This window comes from Artibeus jamaicensis, unplaced genomic scaffold (genome assembly GCF_021234435.1).
Source record: "Artibeus jamaicensis isolate MK-2021 breed Jamaican fruit bat unplaced genomic scaffold, CSHL_Jam_final scaffold_1283, whole genome shotgun sequence".
Lineage (NCBI taxonomy): Eukaryota > Metazoa > Chordata > Mammalia > Chiroptera > Phyllostomidae > Artibeus > Artibeus jamaicensis.
In genome coordinates, this window is record NW_026522028.1 from 15,499,376 (window position 1) to 15,521,552 (window position 22,177).

The window sequence follows — 22,177 nt, forward strand, 5'->3', positions numbered from 1 at the left end:
ACTATGTTGTGACTGAATAAGTAAAAATATTTTAGACCTGGAGAGGGTCTTTGTATGTTAATTGAATTCATATAACTACTTGATAGGACAGTTAGGAATTGGCTCACACTTGTATAGCAAGTCTTATGTTACAGCACTGAACGAATAAAACTCAGAATGGCCCCATGATGTTTTACTCCTACCACTCCATCTTCTTTTCTCTTACCCACGGTCTTCTTAAAAATTCTCCAAATGCACCTAAAAAGAAGGCATTGCTAATCAAAAGATAAACTAATCCTCTGGTAGAAGGAAGCTTTAAGATTTCCTTTCATCTGTCATAACAGCAGAAAATAGTCTTTAAAGCACAATAGTAAATTGTATTTTGCCAAAGTGGCATACAAAATGGAAGTTTCCTTTGGCTTGTTCATCCTGTGAATAAGATGATCCTACAACAAAATAGCAGGCAGGCTTCTTTCTCTGGAACAGTGGGGGTGAAATATAAGCAGCATTTTCATATATGGTCAGACATTTGAAGAGCTGCCTTCTATGATTGTAACCTTGTCTGAATGTACATTCTCCACCTCATTGAACACTTTAAGAAGGTTTGGGTTTGTACTTCAGAGTGGAAGCCCCTACTAAACTTTAAGAAAGTTATTTTGCTTTGACAAAGAGAAAATTCTACCCTTCCATTGGATGCGTTGTAAGGTTCTTTCCATTTTTTAGGGCCTGGTTTCAAGAGGTATTCCAAATACTAACAAATGAACCAAATGACCAGACCCTGGCACAAGGTCAAGTACATGATAAAAAAGTAGAATTTGGCTCAAATTCTCAGATAAATTTCTCTACTGGTACACACAAATGCACACATGTGTCCGCAAGTGTTTGTGTAATATACAAATATAAAACAGACTTCATATACACATGTTTAGTAGCATGACACATACTGAAGTTTTTATTGGACAGATTGAAGGAGTAAATCCAAAAGACCTAATGGAAGCATCTAAGATGGGATTAGGTGTTATTTATTTAGAGATAGCTTGCTATTATTAGTCTTTAGAGCAGGAGAAAAGATACCAGCCACTGAGAGATATGAAAAGTTGTAGCAATTATAAATTTGAAGTGAATCCCTACATTTCTTCAGGGCTTTGGGAATTGACATGAACAACCATAAAGAAGCAGTACAGTAGTCTATCCTTCTCTGTGGTTTCAGTTACCCACTGCCAGCCGTGGTCTAAAAATATCTATGCCACTCAATTCACTTTGTCTCATCACGTAGGCATTGTATCCTCTCACATCATCACAGGAAGAAGGGTAAGTACAGTACAATACGGTATGTTGACAGAGACCACATTCACATACCTTTTCTTAAACTGTATTGATATAATTGTTTTATTATTAGTTATTGTTAATTCCTAGTGTCCCTAATTTATAAATTAAACTTTGTCATAGCTATGTATGTATAGGAAAAAACATAGTATATGTAGGGCTCAGTACTATGTGTGGTTTCAGGGAGTCTTAGAATGTGTCCCCTGCAGATAAGGAGAGACTACTGTGTATGTTCTGAGTGCTTTGAAGTGGACACATGTTGTGATACCCATGAACATGTTGTGTTCATGGGCATCACAAATAGGAATTGTGGTCAGATAAGTTTGGAGAACACTGAGATAATGTTAAGGTAATGTTAAGATAAAGTTAAACTGTAACTTCAGGACTTTTCAGAGCCTTTAATATGCTATTATGCAAGGATTAGACCAAGTATTCTATTTCTTCCAAATTTATCAGCTTGTAGGAATAAGTGATTTTGTGATTGGTTGGTTGATGGAACATCTTGGGAACAGTTTGGAAAATGATTTTAGAACAAGAAAATGGTGTGTGTGTGTGTGTACATATACCTGGATGATAAGGAACCCTCCAAATGAGGGTCTATGATAATAGGTAGGGACTTGAGAGAATGTGAGAGAGCAGGCTAGGATAAGTATTTGGAAGTCAAAGGCAAAGAGATGGTGACCAGAAGTGTGGCTGAGATTGGATCCTTCTTTATGGTGACCAGTAATTAATAGGAGGTCTGGGATGTGCACGTGGGAACAGAGGGGTAAATAAGGAGCAACTGAGGTCTACAAAGACATTTCAGATGATGTGTTGTCACCAGAGACCAGGCTGGAAAGAGCTGATCCATGCCAGTGGCAAACAGGGGGACTCCCAAGAGGGCCTCCTGGTCTGGTATGCCAAGGAAGACATCTCTCTTTTACCTGTTGTGTTGTGTAGTATGTTAATGCTAGGGCAAAGGATGAGTGGATGGGATCCCCCAAACTCCCTGCTGCATTCACCAAACACTTACTGACCCTTGACTTTGTGGAGATAAGCAAGTAATTGCCACCTAGGTCCTGCTCTCAAGGAGGGCACTATTTCTGAAGAAAAGGGGGGGGCAGCAGTTAAACTTCATAAGTGCAATACAGTTAACAAATGCTTCTAAAGCAGCTGTGAATCTGATGAGGTCTTTGACTATGAGTAAAAAGGCTTCATGTAACTTGAATTACCATTAACTTTCCAAGAGAACTAGGGAAATAAATATTACATGAATTAATTGAAAGTCTTAAACAAAACTTCATAATCACAAGGTGACTTAAAACTTTTTTTCCTGTACTCAGGTTACGCTTTGTGGCATAACCTGTTGGAGGTATCAGAATTGACACAGTGGTATATAAGGTATCTCAAAGGTAACCTCTGTCCCTAGACTGGAACTACAAATATATTTTTTCTTTTGCTGGAACATGGATTTTATTTTTAGAATTTTGAGTGGTATTTTCCTCTGGCACATCTTGTATTGTTGCCAGAGAGTTTAAACTGGACCAGCCAAAGGCAAGTGAGTTGATAGCTGCTGTATAACTCTCCCAGGGAGTAGAACAGTCTTCCATGAGAGAGCTCTGGTGCTCATTGTAAGGGTGCTCCTCTGCGCTTGTTCTCACTGGCTCTGACATGAGCTGGCTTGTGAAGCTGCTGATCTGCTCCTATGGCTCCCTTCTGAGCACCAAGAAAACTTTTCATAATTCCATCTGTCAAAGGTGTTCATGAAAGGAGCATGTAAACATAAATATTAAAAGTTTACAGTAAGTTTTAATAACACTTTGTGTATCTTTCTGAGATACGGTAGGAAATGAAAGCTGAAAAGTTGAGGATGTGGTCATACATAAATACTGTTTTGTCCCTTTTCCCATCACTGTCTCCTGTAGCCTGTATCCCTCCGTATCCTGTATATGACCAGGATTTGGGATAACCATGCAAAAGAGTTGGGCAGCCCTCAACATACCATTCTGGAGAAGCTGATGAATTGCTCTGTTAGTGTTTGCGGTGATGTTCGGCATCCTCCTGCCTTTTCGTCTGTTTCCCTGCTTCACATGGAACAGGCACTCAATAAATCTGAACTGAATGGAAAGGGAAGGAGTTCAGGTCAGGTCCTAGTCTAGTAAAAGGAATGCCTTCACAAAGCTATCCTTCATCTCCTATTTTCCCAGTGGTTTGAAGTCATCTCTTGTGTGTGGCTTTGTGTGAGCACTTGAGTAATGTCTACATATAGTTTCTCAGATCACTTTCTTCTGGAATAGCCGTCTGAAAGCCTGGACTGCCAACGGGGGCGCCTCATCAGTGCAGGGAGCTCTGTCCCTCCTCCCTACACATCAAACCTGGTTGTCTTTAGGATGCAAGAGTTGTGTGTCGTGTTCTTGGAGTAGAGACCTTCAGAGATAGGACTTAAACTTCCTTCTCCTTAGCATTGTCCTATAATTAAAAAACTTTTTACACTCAAAGGAGTTTGCATCTGAATTAAAATAAAGTCAGAAGAATGGTTGGATACTGGATGTGAGTAGAGTCCCGGTCTCAAGCTCAAGCAGTCACAGAGAGAAACAGACATGTTAAGGAACTGGATTTCACTGGACACGAATTCATTGGTCATATTTGCTATGAGTATTCGCTTCTTCATTTTGGCACAAGAAAGAAAAAAAATTACTCTACTAACTGAAATCACATGGGGGTTTTCTATTCTGGTGCTGTATTACCAGATCTTGTAGAGCCAGGAGTGTATATGATGCTCCTACTATCCACAAAATCCCCAAATGTGATGGAGTACTTTTGTCAAATGACCTAACGTGAGAGTGGCTTCTGATATTAAATATTCAAAGGAATTACTTTTTTGAATTCTTTATTTTTAGAAATCAGATTTTAAATGGCGATTAGGATATGGCCAGAGAGACACAAGTTGACAGCAGCCTGGTGATCACTGTGTGTTGACGTAGATTGATAGCAATAATCTATTTGTAGAGCTTTCAGCTGCCTATAGCCATGTCTGTGCACTTCCACTCCCATACCAAACAGTGGCTTCTGAGTTGTGGGACAGGCAGACCAGAGTAACGGGGATGTGAGCACTAGGAAGTCTTCAGCCACAGCACAGAAGAGAAGAGGAAACATTGGGCTGAGCTGTGGAGTACAGCCTGAGTCTGTTCCTTCAGCCGGCCTATGGCACCATGGAGCTGTTGGCAGATCTCTTAGGAGGTGAAAGAGCTGTGTCCTGAGCAGTGTCAACAGAGCCCCTAATGACAGGGCCAGTGCTTGTCCTGGATGAGCCATCTTCCTTAGAGCACCCAGGAAGGCAAGAACTCAGAACTCTGCTGAGGAGGTCACGTGGCTCTTCCACAGCCACTACAAGTTTCACATCCTCCTTCGCCATCCTCAAGATGGATGAGAGATGTGTGAATGTGATTCTCCATTTTTTCTGTTCACTTTGGCCTGCATCTTAGCTGACCTTCCATGATACATGACCTATGTGTGTACTGGAGCTAGGCATGGCTGTCATCATGCATGCCCTTTAAAAGTTGGAGTCCACTCCTTTTCATTTCAGTTGGCCAAAGATGTTTTCAGAGCTAGCAACAGCTAGAAGGCTAGTGGGAAAGCAGTAGTTCACTGCCCCGATCCTTATTCTTGTATTCAGCAGAAGAGCAGAGGATAGAGGTTCTCGAATGGGGTGTTTGGAAATGTGTGGGGTGTTGGGGTGGACACAATGACATAAGAGTGCTACAGACTGTTATGGACAGAAGCAGTGGTTGCTCAATATCCTTTAGTGTGTGACAGTCGTCTACAATGAAGGTTAATAAAGGAAAACACTCTGAAGGGGCAGAAGGGTGTGGCTTTCCCTGAAGGTGAGTACAGTCATGGGGCTCTGCCTGCTTGGTCTTTGGGGTAGTCTTGGCCAGACAGGCCAGATGTGCTCTCACATTTTTGATTCAGAATCATCTTTTTGTCTGTCTATTCACCCATCCATTCATCCTTTCAATGCCTTTGGTGAAGGGTCTCATAGCCACCTATGCTTTCTATTTCTTTTTTTTTTTTTATCTCCGATGTTGTCATATTGCCTGTTCTGCTAAACTCCATTTTTTTCCTGAACTGACTCATTTAGTAGAAGTGACAAGTTCTTATGCCAGTTACAAATAAGGTAGAAAGAGAGAGGAGAGAGAAAGAAGTATCAAAAAGATGTTTTAGAACTTATCTAGGTCTGAGAATAAGCACCAGAGTTGTTAATGCAAGAAAAGGTATATCATGAGCACTGTTGGAATCCCTCCTACGTCGCAAACTTGAGCGTGCACCTGAAACCCTGAAGGGTGTGTTCAGATAGAGACTGTAGAGCACCATCCCCAGAGTTTCTGATTGAGAAAGCCTGGGGCGGGGCCTGGGAATTTGCTTTACTAACAAGTTCCCAGGTGATGCTGGTGTTGCTGGTTTTGGGAACCACACTTCTCTGGGTCTGGGTCCTAGAGAAGAGACAAATACCTGAACAGTTTGCATCTCTTGGATGCCTGGAGGACCAGGACTTGCCTGCCTTACTCTAGTCAGCCATGGCCCGTGAGGAAGGATGGAATTAAGGTCCAGCACCCTTGGAAGATGATGAGCGCAGTATCAGCTTCCGCATCACTCCTGTCGCTGGGATCCTCACAGAGGCCAGTGTGCTGTATTTTCTGAAATAGTGAGAAAAAGGAGCAGAGCACGTTTTGCTTTCCTTTGTCTTTCTGTACAGAAGTAAGTGAATTTAACTGGTGGCCTTTCTTGATTTGATGTCTGCCAGCTTGGGCACACTTTTAAACCAGGGCATTAGACATGATGGTCAGCACTTCATTTTGTTACAAATAAGGGGAAGTTATAAGAATGCACAACCTTTGAAGGAGGGCATTTGGTTTAAAGCCCAAACCTTTGGCTGTCTCTCTCTCTCTCTTTTTTTTTTCCTGGAAAGTTAGGATTGTATATAGTATTCACTAGTGTGTTTTCCTGATTTCCTCTCTCCCGTGTCAGTAATAACTGAAGTATTAATTGTTTTTCTTGCCAGTGCTTTAACAATTGTGATGCTTTATCCTGGTCCCCGAAGGGGAAAAAACAAAGTGATTGATGAAGATGCTGTTTGAAGTGTGAATGGAATGTGAATGACACTGTGAGAGCATCTGATTTTACTGTCGATTCTTGATTCTTCAAGATAATTCTAAGAACAGTTTTTCATCAAATTTGACCTTAAGGCTGAATAATATCAAGTTCTTTTCTTCCTTGATATTTCCTTGAAATCGCACAATGTTATTAGTTTGAGTACTCAACATCAGTTGAGGGGCGGCATAATATTTTGAGTTTCATTTTTTTATCTAATATAGAAAGCCCTGCAGCACTAAATAAAAATGTCACCAAGTAAAATGTAAAGGCTTTCTGTCACAAATGTTTTTAAAAATTCATGAGGGGCTGAGGATTTCATTTACCTTATCCTCTTTCTGTGATTTATTCATATTTAATGTTAGTTTCCACATTTGAAGCATGAAGACATTTTTCAAATTAAAAACTGTGGCGAATCAGTTTTATTCGAAGAAACATTCCACTGTGCCAGTTTTTGAATGATGCAGTTCATTGCTCTTCATGTGTCCAGTGGGCAGATATGTTTGGTTTTCCCAGTGGCTGGAATTCTCATTGGGGAAACCCTTCATTGTTGGAGAGGTTGCTTCACCCAGCGCCTTGGTTTTGACAGCTGGTGCCCTGATATCCATAGCCATTGGGGGGGGGGGCGCCTAGAATGTGATACAGTAAGGCACAGTTGCCCTGGACACTCTGGCTTCTGCATGTCCTTGCACCTACCCATCTGTTTGTCTGTCCTTCTAGTCCTCCATCCCTTAATCCTATTTTTCTTTCTCTTTTCATTCATCCCCTCTTTCTACCATTCTTATTCTTATTCTTCCGCTCCATAGATACTCGTGAGCACTTCCTCCGGGTGAGGTGCTGTTCTTCCATAGATTTAGTCAGCTTCTCATAAAATGAGGGGAAATGTAGTTATTCGCTCTGCTAAAAACAATCAACCTTTGAAGAAGAACAGCAAGGAAGAATGGGAACAAACAGTACTAACTATCTACAAGGATAAGCCCTTTGTATCTGCTTTTCCTGCTTGTTTGTCCCTGAGGATTGTTCAGAACAATCGAACAGCAGGGAATACACAGAACAGTGCAAACCTTAAGGGGGTGTTTTTCAGAACCAGTTATGAGCATGTCGTCCTTATGATTTTGATTTTATTCCTTTGTTTAATGGAGAGAATCATCTTGATAAATAGAATCATCTCTTTCTTTCTCAGACTATTGGAAAGAAGTTACCTCCAGCTATAGCAACTGCAGACTCGTCAAAAACAGAAATGGACAGCAGGACAAAGAGTGAGTTTGTTTATTTATCCATTTTACATTTGAAAGCAGCTAAATGTTTTCAAATAATGGAAATGCTTTTGATAAAATCCTCGTAGAATCTTAATGGCTCTTTTCAATACATAAGAAGAAAAATGCACACAGATGCGTCATTGGGTTCCACCGGTAAGATGGGCACAGTTAGAGTCAGAAGTCTAGCTGGGGGATGTCTCCTTTATGAAATCTGGTTCTGCCCTGCCTTGTGGTTCTCACCCGTGTGTAGACTCAGGGCTCATCCATATCTATCAGAGCACTTTGCAGAGAGATTCTAGAGAATGGCAACTGAAGAAATTTAAGGGTTCACAACAGACCTTCCGAGTCAGAGAGGCCTTATTTTTTTAGTGTAACCACTGAGCCAGCCTTCCCAAACCTTGTTTTCTTGCCAGCACCCACAGCACATCTCTGCTTGACCTATATACAAATGTCTTTTTTTTTTTAAGATTTTATTTATTTATTTTTTGAGAGAGGGCAAGAGAAGGAGACGGAGAGGGAGAGAAGCATCAGTGTGTGGTTGCTGGTCACGCACCCCCTAATGGCGACCTGGCCTGCAACTTGGGCATGTGCCCTGGGAGTCGAATTGGTAACCCTTTGGTTCACAGGCCTGTGCTCAATTTACTGAGCTCCACCAGCTAGGGCCAAATGCCTTTCTTCTCCTGAGCCAGGTATACTCTTCCTACAATTTTTCCCCTTGGGTTCTAATTCTGGGTCTATATTGATATTGGCCCATTTTCCTCATAACAGTCCTTTTTCCATATTTGAGGACAGTTGTCTGTTCAAACCCTTCCCAAAGGTCAGTATTCCCAATCCTAGAGTTGCCAGATAAAATACAGGACGCACAGTTACATTTGAATTTTAGATAAACAACAAATAGCTTTGGAGTTATAAGTGTATCCCATGCCATATTTGTTGTTTATCTGAAATTCAGATGTAACTGGGCATCCTGTGTTTGTATGTTTTAAATCAGGCAACTGTCCATTTCCTTTAGTCAGTCCTCCCATAACGGGGCCTCTGCTGAATGTGCTCTACTGTGTCTTTGCCCAGAAACAAGTATTTAAATTCCTTCTGGGGATTTTGTTTTTCTTTTCAGTTTTAAATTTTTTCATAAGGATAATGTGGACAGGCTACTAATCTAGTTTGGAAAGCCAAAGATTGAGAGAAGATATACATATATAAGTATGATTAATGTAAGAGCAAGCAAAAAGATTTGTTCTCTGAACTGCAGAAGAGTATACCAGGAACACCTTTTGTAGTGTAAAGCAGGTAGTTTTGAGAGCAAACAAGAGATACTGCCTTAGGCACAAGAAAATGAATTTCTGGGACTCGCTAAAACCAAAAATGGTGGTTTAGGTAAATAAATTCATGAATGATATAGATGCAGATGCTAGATGCCCTGCCTTAATGTTGAAGGTTCATACGAACCTACATTCCTTCCATCTGTTAATGGTACAGTAATAATATAATGTCACCCAGAGGTTCTCAAGTGTTAGGTTGTACCCCACAATCACTTGGAGATCTCCCCGCCATGTTGCTGGGCCTCGCCTTCAGAATTTCTGAGTCAGTAGGTCTGGAGCGGGGCCTGATAATTTGCTTTTCTAACAAATTCCCAGGTGCTACTGCTTCCTGGTCTAGGGCCCACACTTTGAGAACCACTGTTTTGAGCTTACAAGTAATTCCAAAGGAGAAACGGGCTCCGCATTATTCATGCAGGTTATAGGCTTATCATGTGAAACCTACCTTCAGGCACTAAAATATTTGAGATTCTTTAAGAGTCCTCAAAAAGTTTTTTCAAGAATTCGCAGTTACACCATTCCGGAAACATTGCTGTTGTTGGAGAGTAGTCCATCTTTCCTTCTATTCAACTGCTCATTTTGTAGCTACGACTATTACCAAGTTCGTAGGTGATCAAGATTACAGGAAAGTTGCTTGGGTGGCTGGAGTGGGCAGTAGGCAGGAGAAGGAAAAGGGGGAAATGCAGCAAACCTTGAAGGTGATTAGAGCGTCGTCCCTGGGTCAGGCTAGCTTATGACATGTTACAACCAGTGCCCTTCACCAGCCTGACTTGTATTTGCACGAATAATAATCCAAGAAGCAGAGGGTATTTCTTATAAGGGAAAAAAGTTTTAATAGGTGTGAAAGAGGACTTCCCTGTATATTGTTCAACTCTGTCCATAGTAAATAGGACCTTGGGTGCCTTATAGATTGTTTTGTGGGGGAGGCTGAGCAAGAGGGGACCTGAATGTCACCTGTAAAATGTGGCACAAAATGAGGCAGTCTGCAGGGCATGCATGCTTAAGTGATTAAACCTCGGGTCTCAAAACCTGGCCCCAGGATAACAGCGTGTCTTTGATTCTTTCTTCTCACCCTCGGTAATGTCTGTAGGTAGGAGACCAAAGGTTTTTGGAAGGATTAGGTGCCCTGGGGGTTATCTGTGTTTTGGAGCAGTGCTGGCCAATAGAAATATTGGCTAGCTCCCAATGGGAGCCGTGTATGTGATTTGACATTTTTTAGTAGCCACATTTTAAGAGAAAAAAGAAGCAGATAATCTTAATTTATTTTAAAAAATATTTTATTTATTTATCTTTAGAGGGGAAGGGAAGGAGAGAGGGAGAGAATATCAATGTATGGTTGCCTTTCATGCATCCCCTGCCGGGAACTGGCCTGCAACCCAGGCATGTGCCCTGACTGGGAATCGAACCTCGATTCTTTGGTTCACAGGCCCACGCTCAGTTCACTGAGCTATACTAGCCAGGGCCAGATAATCTTAATTTAAAACATAATTTATTTAGCTCAATATCCCAAATGTTATCACTTCAACATATAACATATAAAATTATTCAATGAGATATTTTCATTCTTTCTTCATACGAGTCTTCATAATTCAGTGTGTATTTTACATGTATGGCATACCCTCACTCGGAGTAGCTACATTTCAAGTGCTCAATAGCCACATGTGCCTCATGGCCACCAATCAGATGCTGTAGGTTGAGAGTTATTCTGGAATCTAAGATGGGCCTGGATAGTAACATAGTTTCAAATACTCAGCTCCTTTAAGAGTGTGGGAGGATGGCGTCTCTAGACCGTGCCTTCTTCAGCCCTACAAATATCTCCTATGTCCACCCACCCGACTCTCTGAAAGCATCATGGTGGGGGATGGGTTGTTAACAAAGAGTGGTTTTACAGAGGCTGGGTGGTGTGTTTTGGCCAAGAGTCAGAAAGTGCAGATTCTAGGACCAACTCTGTTATTAGCTGTGTAACCTTGGGCACATAATTTTATTTCATTGCCCCTACTGTTTGTGAAGTCAGATGGCTGTTCTAGAGAGAACCACTGAGGTTTCTCCCAGCACCTTCATCCTCTGACTTAATCCCAAACATTTTGCAATTCAGAGTGAAAGGTTTCTGCATTCAAAGACTTGAACAGCCAGGTAGGAGAGACAAAAGGAAGATGTGAACAATTTGGTAGAAATGCGAGATGACGTCATTGGGTATAGCTGTAATTGTTCATATAAGAGGGTTGTAGGTCAGGAAGGAGAATGATCACAGTCAGCGAATCCTTGAGGGATGTTTGTTGGCCGACATTTTTCACGGACCCTGAGCAAGAATTTCTGCTATTTAATCTCACCCCTCATACTCACTCTGGCCTTCATTTAAAGAGCAAGTTCTGGGGTAATTATTCTTCCATGATTTCCATGAGGCATACTGGTCCACTAAAAAGCCCCTCTCCCTTTGGAACATTTTGCTGCTTCCAAATTTTGATATAACACTTATGTTCAGGTGAAGGACACAGAGTGCTGACCAATGACTAGAAGTGACCCTGAGCTTGGGAGCAGTGCGTCCTTCTTCCTTCCGGGTGGAAGACAAACCTATGTCGAAACTTGCCTAGCGCTACAGAGGAGAGAAGCTCCCTCCTGCACAGCTCTCTCCTTCACATGCTAAATAAAATACAGACTCCCATCAGGATTAAGAGTTAGTGATTCAAAAAATGTTCATGTCAATTGGTATTTTCTGAGTGAAAGTGAAACTCAGCTGATCGGGATTTATTTGAACAGCTAACATCATCTCCCCCGCCCCTGTAAAGCCTTTATGATATTGAAATTCATCTGAAACACATGCTGGGGAACAGATTGCCATAATTTTCATAACAAGAGGGAAACTGTCTAAATATTCATAAGTGGAGTGCCCTGAGGTTCTTCCAGCTCACCACATCTGGAGTTTCTCTCTACCTTACTACAAGTGATGCAGATTTGTGGCCTCTGTGGGCTAAAAAAAAAGGCTCAGAGAAAGGACTATTCAGAATGTTTCTGAACAAACAGTTCAGTTATAGAGATTCAGAAGACCAGCGAACAGGTGGGTTGGGAAAAAGATAATCCTTGACACGATTTATACAAAGGTAGATCAGGCTTCTGAGTAAATGACTGTGGGAGAGGCTAAGCCTTCCTGCCTAGCTTCCCCTCACTTCATTGCTGAACACCATTCCACCTTTCTAATCACTTTATTCATTGACTTGCTTCATTAAGTTGTCTCCTATGATAGTGACACATGGTGCCTTGTGGCTGTCATTGTTCCCTCAAGATGGGAACTGTGGCTTCCACTTGAGAGCTTTACCTTGTAGCCTAGAAAACTGTCATGGACTCAGTGAACATATAACAAATGGTGGCTGAGCAAATGGAGAATTATAAATGATTTCCCATTTACCCATGTTAGACAGAGTCTTGTAAAAGCAGCACAGTAACAGTAGGTCTCCTTCCTAAGTTCACAGTCATTGGGAGGAAAAGGACATTTATTTCTATAAGACCCTCAGGCTTATTTGGGGTTTCTGCTGGGTTATTGGTGGTTACCAGTGGACTTGGCTGATCCTTTGTTCTTCCAGCCCCTGTTCTAGCCCAGTCGGCTGGGGAGAGCATCAGAGAAACCAGGCTTGTCCGACAAGGTCAGGTTTATTGGCTCGGTGCATGCACCAAGACTGTACAGGAGGACCCATGGAGCGTTGAACCACACAAAAGAAAAAAAAACAGTTATAGATTTGGAGGAGGGGGACTGAAGTGAAATGTAAGTGAAGCAGTGTTTTGATGGAATCAAAGCAGGGCAGGGCTGTGAGGCAAGGGGTTGATATCAGGCCCGGACTGCAAGGGGGACCCAGGTCCTGTTTCTTTAGGAGCCACCAAGTTAACATAGATATGCACCGACCACTATGTCCAGGGCCCCTTAGGTGAGGTTGTGCACTTGTGTGGAGAATCAAGGCTGCTTTTCTATGTCAAAGTGACTCAGTTCCTTAAGCCAAGAGTGAAACATTTCTTTCTTAGTGACACTATGTCAAAAAGCAAAGTTTCAGATACTCTGTGATTGTAGAGGACAAACTTTATTGGGGAATAAGAAAGCAGGAGACACTGGGAAAAGGGCTTGCTAGGACCCTTTCCAGCTGCAGTGTGCGCTTGGGAGAAATGCTGTTTCCCGTTTGCTTTGCAGCTGACTGGGTTTGCATTTGTTTCCCCAACCTGACGAATGGCTGGGCAGATTTTTACTTTTTCAGCCTGAGCTAATTTTTGCTTTCTCACCACATGTTTAAATAGCAGGAAAAAGGGGTCAGCTCCCTTACGTTGGCTTTTCCTAGCCTTACCTGGGAATTTTTATTCTCTTTTTCCAGGACAGGTGTTTTTGCTGACTTACCTTGCCCAAATTCCACTCATTCCTGGCCCTAGGAGTTTGGACACATCTGATCGGAAATGTGTTTCCTACTGAGCGCTTCAGTGCCTCCCATACCTGATATGTACTAAAACCCGTGGGGTGCATGTCTCGGGGGTCTGTTCTTCTCTCTCTGGGAGGTACCTCTCACCAAGTGTCCCCAACACAGACCTTGCTATCCCGTTTGAGAGTAGGGAGGGCTCTTCCTGCAAAGGTACCCAGCCTGCCCGTGCTGCCGAAGACCTGGGTTTCAAATACAGTCCTCTTGGAGAAGAAAAGCTAGCTCCTTTGTGTTAGCCGTGGGTTTCCTTTGTTCCAAAAACTCAGACCTTCTCTTCATCTGAGCAAGGGCCAATGAGAGGAGCCGTGATCTGCTCCGTACTGAGAACAGAAAGGCTTGGCTTGTCAGATTTCTTTTCTTTAAAAAAAAAATGTTCTTTTCAAAGTGCAAGAATAAAAGATGTCATGATTCATAGTTGTGAAATAATTTGAAAGTCACATTCGCAGCAGGATCCAAGAGCAGATGTGGTCCTGTGATTTGGGTCCCAGTCAGCTTTTTCATGAAGGAAGGTGTTGGACTGGAGTTGACAGCAGAGCGATGTACGCATTGTGTTTCACTTCCCTGTCTGGATTTCAGTGTAGACCAGGGTGTCTCCAACTTGGCACTATTAACATTTGGACCAAATCGCTCTTTGTTGCGGGGCTGTCCTGTGTCCATTGTAGGGTGATTAGCAGCATCCCCGGGCGTCACCCAATTGATGCTAATAACACTTAACATCTCCTCTTCCCTAGTGACAAGCACAAATGTCTCCAAGCATTGCCAGGGTCCCCTGGGGAGCAAACTTACCCCAGTTTCAAACTGCTGGTGGAAACTGTGGTAAGCCCCCAAGGGAACCGCTGCATCTCTGCTGCCAGGTGCACAGCGGGCACCCAGATGATATTTATTGAATGAACAACACACCTTAGTGTTCATGCCATCCCTCCCCACTAGCCTCAGATCCCCCGACTCTGACAGAGAACTGGACTTCCCATCTCAATCTACCACACAGCGCAGTCCGCACCACCCCACCACACTAGGCCGTGCTCCACGTCCTCACAGTTGTTTTGCTCCTTTCTAGCATTGAAATCTATGTATAGTATCTATTTATTTATTCCACTTGAGATGATAGATCATCCATTTGTTGCACACTGAGCTTGATGGTTACCCCCCCCCCCACCAAAAAGAGTTCTAGGTGTGACCTGGTACTTAGCACCCCTCCTGAACATTCTCAAAGGCTTACTACTAGACTCTGTGACATATGGCGTTTTGATCTTCATGTCCTAAAATTGAGCCCAGAAAATTGTCCTGGATTTAATTTTATTTCCTTAGTGTGTGTATATGTTCTGCCTGCTGATATGTTTGTTCTGTTTGTTTCACTTTTATTTTTTAGGCTGGAGGTATTTTTTTAAGTTGGTTGGTTGTTTTTTTTTTTTTAATGTGAATAGATTATAAAACCAGGTGAAGGGACTCTTGGGACGTGGGCATGTGAGTGCAGTTCCTTAAACAGTCTGTTTTTAATCTCATGTAAATTTCTAGAACTTTGGAGATTGAAGTAATGTGCTTTGGGAGTGGGGAGGTGAATCATAACTGTTTTTATTAAAACAAATTTCCAAAATTGGCAGCCAGCTATTAATTAGTAAAGGGAATCTTGATCTGGAATGAGGCAAGGGTTTCAGTGTTCCCAAACCCTCTGATATTGTACACATTTTTCTCTGCACCTTTGAATGTGTCTATGTTGTTTTGCCTTTTTCTAGAAAGAGAAAGTGATTACTTTTTATCATCTTCTTAAAGTAGTCGAAGACCAAAAAAAAAAAAAAAAAAAGCTTAAGAACTGACTGAAGGTTTCAGTCCTATGCTAATTTGTTAATATTTTTTAAATTTTCCTAAAGAAAAAAAATAGAGACAAAGTCATCTCAATCACTGGGTAAATTGTGACTTTATTTCTTTATGTGTATGTGTGTCTTCATTCCTGTCTGATCCCTGATCAATTAAGTCTATCTAATTGATGAACAGGTGGAAAATGCCTGCCTCCAAAAGTTAATTTTATTCCCTACCTCTTTATCTCTGTCTAATACTTATTTAAAATTTATATCTTCCCATGTGCAAAAGAATTTGGAATTATATTCTTCTTTCAAGACATATCAAATGCCTCCTCTTTCCTGAACTCTTCTCCTGAATGTAATTTTGCTTTTCTCTGAAACACCACAAAAGTAGTACGCCATAGTGAGTTTGTGCTTATTCATGTTTGTTCTTTCTTTCTGTCCTTCTTCCCCCGCTTACATTTCTCCAAGCATTAGGTGTCACTTCCACGTGGGGGTGGGAGGCGTAGTTGGACTGATTTGTATCTTACAGGTCCAAGAACTGACAATATTGTTTTCATGGTGGTGACTCAATATATTTTTAAATTAAAGTGAGGAACATTTTTATTCCATGCACCATTAAATTGAAATCAAGGTCTCAAGTTAATACATTTCATATACATTTATTTTTGAGTATCTTAAAACCATCAGTACATCCAAGAACCCTAAGAACCCTAAAACACCAATCCAAAAGAACCTATGCACCCCAATGTTCATAGCAGCACAATTTACAATAGCCAAGGGCTGGAAGCAACCTAGGTGCCCGTCAGTAAATGAATGGATCAAAAAATTGTGGTACATATACACAATGGAATTCTATGCAGCAGAAAGAAAGAAGGAGCTCCTACCCTTTGCAATAGCATGGATGGAACTGGAAAGCATTATGCTGAGTGAAATAGGCCAGGAGGTGAAAGACAAATACCATATGATCTCACCTTTAACAGGAAACTAAACAACAAAACAAACAAGCAAGCAAAATAAAAACAACGACACTGAAATCAAGAACAGGGGAACAGCGAGCAGAGGGGAGAGGGGAGGGAATTTCAGGGGTAAAAGGGGAAGGATTTACAGGAACTAGTATAAAGGACACATGGACAACAACTAAGGGGGGTGGAAAGGGGAGGGAGGTGGGGGGCACGGGGTGGGTGGGCTGGGATGGGAGTAAAAGACAGAATACTGTAGTTAAAAAATAATTAAATAATAAAAAGAAACCCATCAGTACATCCAAACCAACATAATGTCTTTATTTTTCAGTACTTCTGAATTTGGACCCAAATGCCTCAGAAGTAAAACCAAATTCCTATTTTCTAATATATCATAATAACTTCAAATGTGAGGCTAATAGGTTGCCATATTTGGTCAGGAGCCATCTGAGTTGTGGTGCCTGTGACTAGCGCCCTGCAGTGTCACAGCCTGAGGGACTTCGGTGTGGCCGAGCATGCTCCTTGAAGCCTCTCGTGTTTCATCGAGATGTTTTTGGGGACCTGGGTGGGAGATAGGTCAGCCTTACTCTCTCATTAAAGAACAACTCTGTTTTAGTTGTTTTATATTGGAATCTAAACTTGCTAAAAGACTTCTGCCGCAGTTAACCAAACTCTCGTGTTACCCCTCCCTCTTTGGCCGGCCTCTCACTTCTCACTGAGGACAGTGAGCTCCAGAGCTACTGCATGATTCCCTCAGGTCACGTGCTCGGGAAGGCCCAGCTGGGACCGAACCCCGTCTTGATTGTCTTCCACTCGACCCCTGGTCTGGAACTCCTTCCTCTACTTTGCTGCCCCTCAAATTTTCCTCCACTTTAGTGTCACTAGGGGATCAAGAAACACTGAGTGGGAGCTGTGTCAGGTTCTGGAGATGCAGAGAGGGACAAAACATGCAGGAACCTGCTTCATGGAGAGTGACAGTGGCAGTAGCCACTGGCACCAGTATCTCTTTTTATATAAAATTAAGGGGGATTGGGGGAGATAAATGGTGATAGAAGGAGACCTGACTTGGGGTGGTGAATACACAATACAATTTACAGATGATGTTTTAAAGAATTGTACACCTGAGACTATATAATTTTATTAACCAACATCACCCCAATAAATTCAATTAAACATTAGCCCCTTGGAGATAATTCTACATGTAATGCCTCACAGTGCTCTAAAACTGAGTTATGGTGATGGTATGGAACTACATAAATATATTAAAATTTTTTGAACTATACAATTAAAATGGGTGAATTGTATGGTATATAAATTATATGTCATTAAAGCTGGTTTGTTTTTTTAAGGCAGGAGGACACCTGCCCTCCTTAGGTTATAGGGAAATTGTGGGCATAAAACAAATTGGCCCTGTGAAACATTTTAAAGGCATGGTAGTAGTCTTTGTACTAGCTAATAGGCATGCTAGTAGTTTTTGTAAAAGGCATGCTCAGTTTTAGATTTCATGCTAGTAGCATGTAATCACTGTGTGGATTACATGTCAATTCCACAGTCTTTTGTTGACCTCCTACTATATATAGGCCACGTCCTGAGGTAGCAAGGGAAGAATTGGGGGGCAAAGGGAATGACAAAGATGCATAGAAAGAGACTTTTAGGGGAGGCAGATTAGAGTCAAGTGTCTCAGGGGAGGTACCTCTAAGTGTCCTCTTTCTTCTGGCAAGTTCCTTCATGTCAGGGTACCTTCTGCTTTGAGTGGTAAATATCTACCTGACCACAAAGTGGTGGTAAGCAATGAAGTTTTATGAAGTCGGGTAACAAGATGTAAGGACAGGCCTTCTGAAGTTGGTTAATTAGACAGACATCTCAATAGTGTCAGGACTCAGGATCACCCCCTGCGTGTGATTTTTTGGCTTTCCTCTCATGGTTCAAATATGACTGCCACAGTGTCAAACCTTGTGCTGTCTTCCAACAAGGGTGACACAATTTTGAAAGGAGGAAGGCAGGGGCAACTGTTCTCCTCATCTCTCTCTGTCTTTCTCTTTTTTAATTATAGAAATCTAACAGCTTTCCCTAGCCCCACCCCCAAGCAGAATTCTTCTCACATCTCACTGGCTGGAAGAAGATCACACACTCACCCTTAAACCAGTCACTGACAGAGGGGAGTGAGATTAATATTATTTGTGTGTATTCATCCCTAAGGCTGTGGGAGGGGTCCCTATTCCTAAATATAATGCCTGACTACGTTAGGATTCTGAGAACTGGGAAGGGGATGGGAAATGGCTGCTGGGAGGTTAACCAACAATATCTACCACACTTAACCTTTTGGGTGAAAAAGAAGAGAAACATAACTTATTCCTTTTCTTTGATGGCCATGGTATCTTATCTTCTTTATAACACATCTCCATGATTTTGATCTAATGCATTATCCTTAAAGCTGGATTCTGCAGGGCACTTCTGCAATAATGCTATATTTGTTTCAGTGTTGGAAGTTTTGACATTGAGTAGTCCTATTGCATTGGATAGTTAATAGGAAAATTGGCAAGGAGCTGTCATTATCCAATTTACAGATGCTTAGCTTTTTTCCCTCCCTTTAAAATATTTGGCCAATTCAGAATTTGGAAGGTTTTCTACTGCCAATTAGAGAGAGATGAAATGTTGGTAACTATGTGGTCCTCAGAATCTTAAAGCAACTTGGTATTGTGGGATTTAGAACTAGTGCCCCTCAGCACGGTTAATGAGCAAAAGGCATTAGAGGCCCAGAGTACCTAAGACGGCAGGTTTCTAACACCAGGCTAGGAGATGTAACTGGTATCTTGGAGCCATTGGACAGAAAGCAAAGACATCTGCATAGAACAAAGTAAGTCCTTCTGTCTCTCTTTCCCTTCTCCTCTCTCTGTCTTATCTAGAACATCCCTAGACCACAGTGTATCTGTATTACACATTTTTATTGTCTTTATTTTATATATCACTTTTTGGTTGATGTGACATTAACCATAAAAAAACACATTTCAGTGGTATAAAATGTTCTGTGGACAATATCATTGATACTTGGGTATATCTCTCTAGGTTATATGATCTGTCTGCAAGAACTGGCCTAATTTGGGGGAAATATTGAAGGCTATTTAAATCCATTAGGGCCATTGACTTCGATGCAGAATAATAAATGCCTGTCTCAGTAAACCCGAATTCTCTTGAATTTTTCTTTCTACCTTCTTTTCTGAGTCATCAAACCCTAGTTTTCTAAGTCTTAATTTCCCAAACATCTTACAAATGCTTTTAGTCTCTTAAACTGGTGTTTTTCATATAAAGAGAAGATTTAATATCAGATAAACTTTGGAAAGCATATAATTTAGGACATATTTGAACTGATTTTGCGTGACCTTTGTGTCTTTGTCCTCTTTGGTGAGGGCTCCTGTGTATTCTTGCTGATGAACAGCCCCTTCTATGAATTGGCAGGTTCCCACAGAGAGGCCATGGCACATATTTCCACAAGGTCACCCCCCCACACACACACCTGTGTGTAAAGAACTTTTGGTCAGTATTTGTTGGCTCTTTGTTGTTAACACAGGTTTACATAAAAAATATGTCAACATCGTTCTCTTAAGATACACCATAGTGAATCTTTTTTATTGTTTTGAGTACCATGTCAGCTTTGTAACAAACACAAATACACTGTTTGTGATTTAGTGATGTGTGGAAGAAGGTAGTGTGGGCAAATTTTAAGCTCTTTTGCTCTTTGTAGGTTATGTCTGTTTATGCATGCACCCAAAGAGTATATAAAATAAAGAATATATAAAATATATCATGCTTCTGGTCCTATTTTGTTCATCAGTTTATTTTGTTCATTAGACTCCACATATAAGGTGAGATCATATGGTATTAGTCTTTCACCACCTGGTTATTTCACTTAGCATAATGTTCTGCAGGTCCATCCATGCTGTTGCAAAGGGTAGGAGCTCCTTCTTTTTTACAGCCACATGGTATTACATTTTAGAAATATATCAGAGCCTTTTTATCCCCTTATCTACTGATAGGCACTTGGACAGTTTCTATATCTCGGCTGTTGTAAATAATGCTTCTATGAACATAGGAGCACGTATGTTCTTTCTGATTAGTGTTTTGGGATTTTTAAGGTATATTTCTAGAAGTGGGATCGCTGGGTCATAAATCAGTTCCATTTTTAGTTATTTGAGGAAACTCCATACTGTTTTCCACAGTGGTTATACTAGTCGGCATTCCTACCAACAGTGCTTGAGGGTTCCTTTTTCTCCACATCCTCACCAGCACAGGTCTCAAGAGGGACAGAGGGTGGGTGGGAGGATTGGAAGAGATTGATCAAAGGACATATATGCATGGCCCATGGACACAGATAACAGTGTGGTAAAGGCTGGGATTGGGGTTGGGTGGAGGGGGACAAAGTAGGGGAGAAATGGGGACATCTATAGTAGTGTCAACAATAAAGAAAAATTAAGGATATTTAATGGTGTCCAGGGGTTAGTTGGATAAGCACAAGATTGGAGTAGAAAGACTGAGTTTAGAACCTCAGTTTTACCCTTTATTAGCTATGTGTCCTAGGACAAGTTAAATAATATCCTTGAACTTTAATTTTCTTATTTCTAATTCCTTTTTTAAAAAAATTCCTTTAAATATAGGTTCAATGAACATGGCTTTCTTGAAAAGAAAGTGTGTATATAAAAGATACACATTTAGTTTCCTGAGACCAAGGACACTTTTCTGCTTGAGATAAGCAAACCAGTCAATGGCATCTCATGACATCATGTGATTCTTAAGGGGAAAAAATGGAGAGAATTAATATGCATAAGCCCAAAATGAGAAAACTAAAGAGCAATCCTTTCTTTATGCAGTGGTTACATCCTATTCCATAAGTTTCCTTTTCCCTGAAGTTAATATGATAAAGAACATCTTCTCCTGGACCAGCTCATTAAATAAAGCATTTTAAAGGTTATGTTTTCTTTTCTTCTTGCAGCCAAGGATTACTGCAAAGTAATATTTCCATATGAGGCACAGAATGATGATGAATTGACAATCAAAGAAGGAGATATAGTCACTCTCATCAATAAGGTAAATAAAGATTCCCTCCTGCCTTCTAAACTGTGAACTGCTTTGAGGTGTTGATTGCATAGGATAAACTTTGTTTTAGCCCTTGAAACTCTAGGTTTCTATGGTCCTAAACTTATCAGGAAGACTCTTGTGTCTTTTCTCTTGATCGGGCAAAGCCTCGTGTATCCAGGTGAATGAATGAACTTAAAATCAAATGGAATCGGTTTGCCTCAGAGCCAACTATAGATTTGCATGGCTCTGCAGAAAGCAACTGTCCCAGAAGGGCTAACCCAGAAGGTGGCCTTCTTGCACAGCAGCCCTGGCTGCAAAGCTCTGGGTCACAGTGTATCCAAGGAGAGACTTGAAAAAGGCAGGTCATGCTTCACGGGCAGAAGGTACTTAAAGAATGTTTGCTCTTCAGATCAAGGACAGGTAGCATGCTTCAGAGAATTTTGCCTGTCTTGTTTGGGCTAAGGAGGTTGAACCATTTTATTATCATTATAGGCAGAGTCTTGTAAACATCCAGAGAGCTATAAAACCTGTCTGAAGTGACACAGCTTAACAGGGCCTGGGCCATGTACTGTTTATGCTTTCATGCAGTGCTACTTGCCAAGTAGGTGGTTGGAAGATTAAATTATGTAAGCAATTCTTAGAATGTATGGCCTTTTCTCTGAGGTATGGAAATTTTATGATGGTCTGATATGATGAAAAGCTGACCCATCTTTAAGATAGGCAAGGTGGCTTTATTCTTATATCCAGGTGAGTGGCAGGGAATATGTAATTCCCTTAGCACAGGTATCATGGCTGCCTGCATTCGTGTAGGGCTGGGAAGCACTGGCAGAGTGGAGGGTGCAGGGATAGGGGACAGTGGGTGGGGGTAGTGTGGGAGGTAGG

At 41.4% G+C, this 22,177-nt stretch overlaps 1 protein-coding gene across 4 annotated transcripts in view; it reads left to right on the plus strand.

Annotated features, from left to right (window-relative positions):
• The window catches only part of SH3KBP1 (SH3 domain containing kinase binding protein 1), a 319,293-nt gene that overhangs the window by 211,765 nt on the left and 85,351 nt on the right, over positions 1-22,177 (plus strand). For all 4 annotated transcript variants that reach the window (XM_037157523.2, XM_037157522.2, XM_053655820.1 and 1 more), the window contains 2 exons: positions 7,619-7,694; positions 21,210-21,304. In XM_037157523.2, the coding sequence (XP_037013418.2) occupies positions 7,619-7,694; positions 21,210-21,304 (171 nt within the window). The remainder of the gene's footprint in view (positions 1-7,618; positions 7,695-21,209; positions 21,305-22,177) is intronic.